We start from the raw sequence: 2,301 nt of genomic DNA on the forward strand, positions 1-2,301 counted from the left end.
CTGACTGACTCAGTGACTGACTGACTCAGTGACAGACAGACTGACTGACTGACTCAGTGACTGACTGACTCAGTGACTGACTGACTGACAGACTAACAGACTGACTGACTCAGTGAGTTGACTGACTCAGTGACTGACAGACTCAGTGACTGACTGACTCAGTGACTGACTGACTCATTGACTGACTGACTCACTGACTGACTGACTCAGTGACTGACTGACTCAGTGACAGACAGACTGACTGACTGACTCAGTGACTGACTGACTCAGTGACTGACTGACTGACAGACTAACAGACTGACTGACTCAGTGAGTTGACTGACTCAGTGACTGACAGACTCATTGACTGACTGACTCAGTGACAGACAGACAGACAGACAAATCAAAACGCTGTTAAATATTTTGAAAAGTATAAAGTTACAAAAACCAAAGGCGTACTAAACAGACCTTGTAGACTTATGCTACCTTTAATGCCTTTCATTAATTTATAGGCATTTGCAGAAAACCTTGTTTATTCAACAAATTCAATAAAAATACATAGATTTAAATGAGCTATTAGCTGCAGCTTATTTTTATTTTCAAAAAGGATCCATCTCCATTATCACACTTATAGGAATATGAGTCATCACAGTGGGCTTCCTGGCTGTAAGAAACCAACATGGCTGAACTCCATTTACATCTCTATCATTTTTAGACAAACAACTGCACAGCTGCTGCCCTGTTTGTGTTGATGACTTCAGTTTGTTTTTGGCAGCTGCTGGTGGGAGTCTGTCATGTTATCATGGCCACACACTCAAGGCAGGGCAGGAAGTTAGCTTAAACTGACATGCTAATGCTGTAAATTAAAATGTCAGCTCGGTGTGGTCTTCGAGGAGCTCTATAAGCTTCACGTGCTGTTATTATAAACGAGCTATACCACCGGAAAATGTTGTTAAAAGGCTTTGAAATAGCCGCTAAAACGTCACGTAGCTCCAGCAGGAGATGATGAAACACAACGACGTCGCTCCGCTTCCGGCTCAAACACGAATATTATGGCCGACAATAAAACGTTCAAAATCCACCAAGTGACAACAAACAGCTCAACTTACAATATTACTTCTTTTCTGGCTGATAAACTCGGTCGGGGTGATGCAGAGCACCAGCTGAGCTCGATCCACCACTCCGCTGCTACACACACCAGGAAGCGCAGCTCGCGGGTGGAGTGACGTTCCTGAGAGCCAATCAGATCGCACCGCCTCGGTCTACTTGTCCAATGGGATTTCAAAGAGGCGGAGCCAAATTCTTCCCAAAGAGAAAGGAAGCAATTGGTGGCAGGCCGTTGTAACATATAATCAAACCACACATTTTTTTTTAAGAAAATATTATAGCAGCAAATTAATAAACAATACATAAAATAACCCAAAAATGAAAGGCCTAGTGGTACTTGACGGAATGCATACCATCCTTTTTCAAGTCAGTGTTGTAGACTAAGATCATCTTATAATGAGAAGACACAGAGCCATTTTAGTCAAATGATGCAATATTGCAAAATCTGGTGAAAGCTGTGATAGAGTATTTAAGATTACTCTCACACCAAAATTTAACCTAACATTTATAAGTTTGACAGAGTTATCAACATTTCGTGTTAGGTTAATTTGCTGCAGTGGTCATCTTTTTATTTGGGTTAACTCCAAAAGTAAATCAGTTACATTTGTTGGTATACTTTCTGAGTTTTACTTGATGTCAAAAGTCAGTGAAAACGTTTTCCGCAAAAACTCTGAGAATTGTGAGTCCACACCAAATATTAATGTAACATTTCTAAAACTGGTTCAGTTATAGCTATTTTTGTGTGTGTCAGCATCCAACTGGGTTGACTCAAAGTTGAATCAGTGCATCCGTTCATGACTTTGTGAGAGTTTAATTAAAATACGTCCAAAAATTCCTGAAATATTTTGCTAACAGACAGACTAATAAACAAAGATAAAATTACCTTAATGCAATAAACTGATGGTTTTGCATTTAATGCTTCATGCACACAGTCTAAAACAGTGTTTCCCGAAGTTGGGGTCGGGACTCAAAATTGGGTCCCAAAACATCAAGGTGGGGTCCTGAAAAGATTTTCTGAATTAATTACATTTTTGCCTTAGTTGTTATGGAGTGAAGTTAGTATATTTAAAATGGATAAATGTAGTATAAAAATATTGTTACTATGTCCATGTTTTGTTGACCTGATACAAATGTTTATCATCCAAAAATAGTTGGGGACACAGGTCTCTACTGTTATTTTGTGGGTCAAAAGCTGAAAAGTTTGGGAACCACTGC

The 2,301-nt window shown here is 39.5% G+C and overlaps 1 protein-coding gene across 3 annotated transcripts in view; it reads right to left on the reverse strand.

Moving 5' to 3' along the window:
• gpd2 (glycerol-3-phosphate dehydrogenase 2 (mitochondrial)) overlaps positions 1-1,342 on the reverse strand; it is a 35,417-nt gene extending 34,075 nt beyond the window's left edge. For 2 of the 3 annotated variants that reach the window (XM_014032921.1, XM_014032920.1), the window contains exon 1: positions 1,089-1,174. Coding sequence is in view for 1 of the 3 variants with exons in the window: in XM_014032919.1 (XP_013888373.1) it covers positions 1,089-1,327 (239 nt within the window). In the remaining 2 variants the exon portion in view is untranslated. Of the gene's footprint in view, positions 1-1,088 lie in introns of all 3 variants that reach the window. The other variant, XM_014032919.1, reaches the window with a different exon arrangement.
• Positions 1,343-2,301: the final 959 nt, after the last annotated feature.

Source organism: Austrofundulus limnaeus, unplaced genomic scaffold, assembly GCF_001266775.1.
Source record: "Austrofundulus limnaeus strain Quisiro unplaced genomic scaffold, Austrofundulus_limnaeus-1.0 Scaffold1575, whole genome shotgun sequence".
Lineage (NCBI taxonomy): Eukaryota > Metazoa > Chordata > Actinopteri > Cyprinodontiformes > Rivulidae > Austrofundulus > Austrofundulus limnaeus.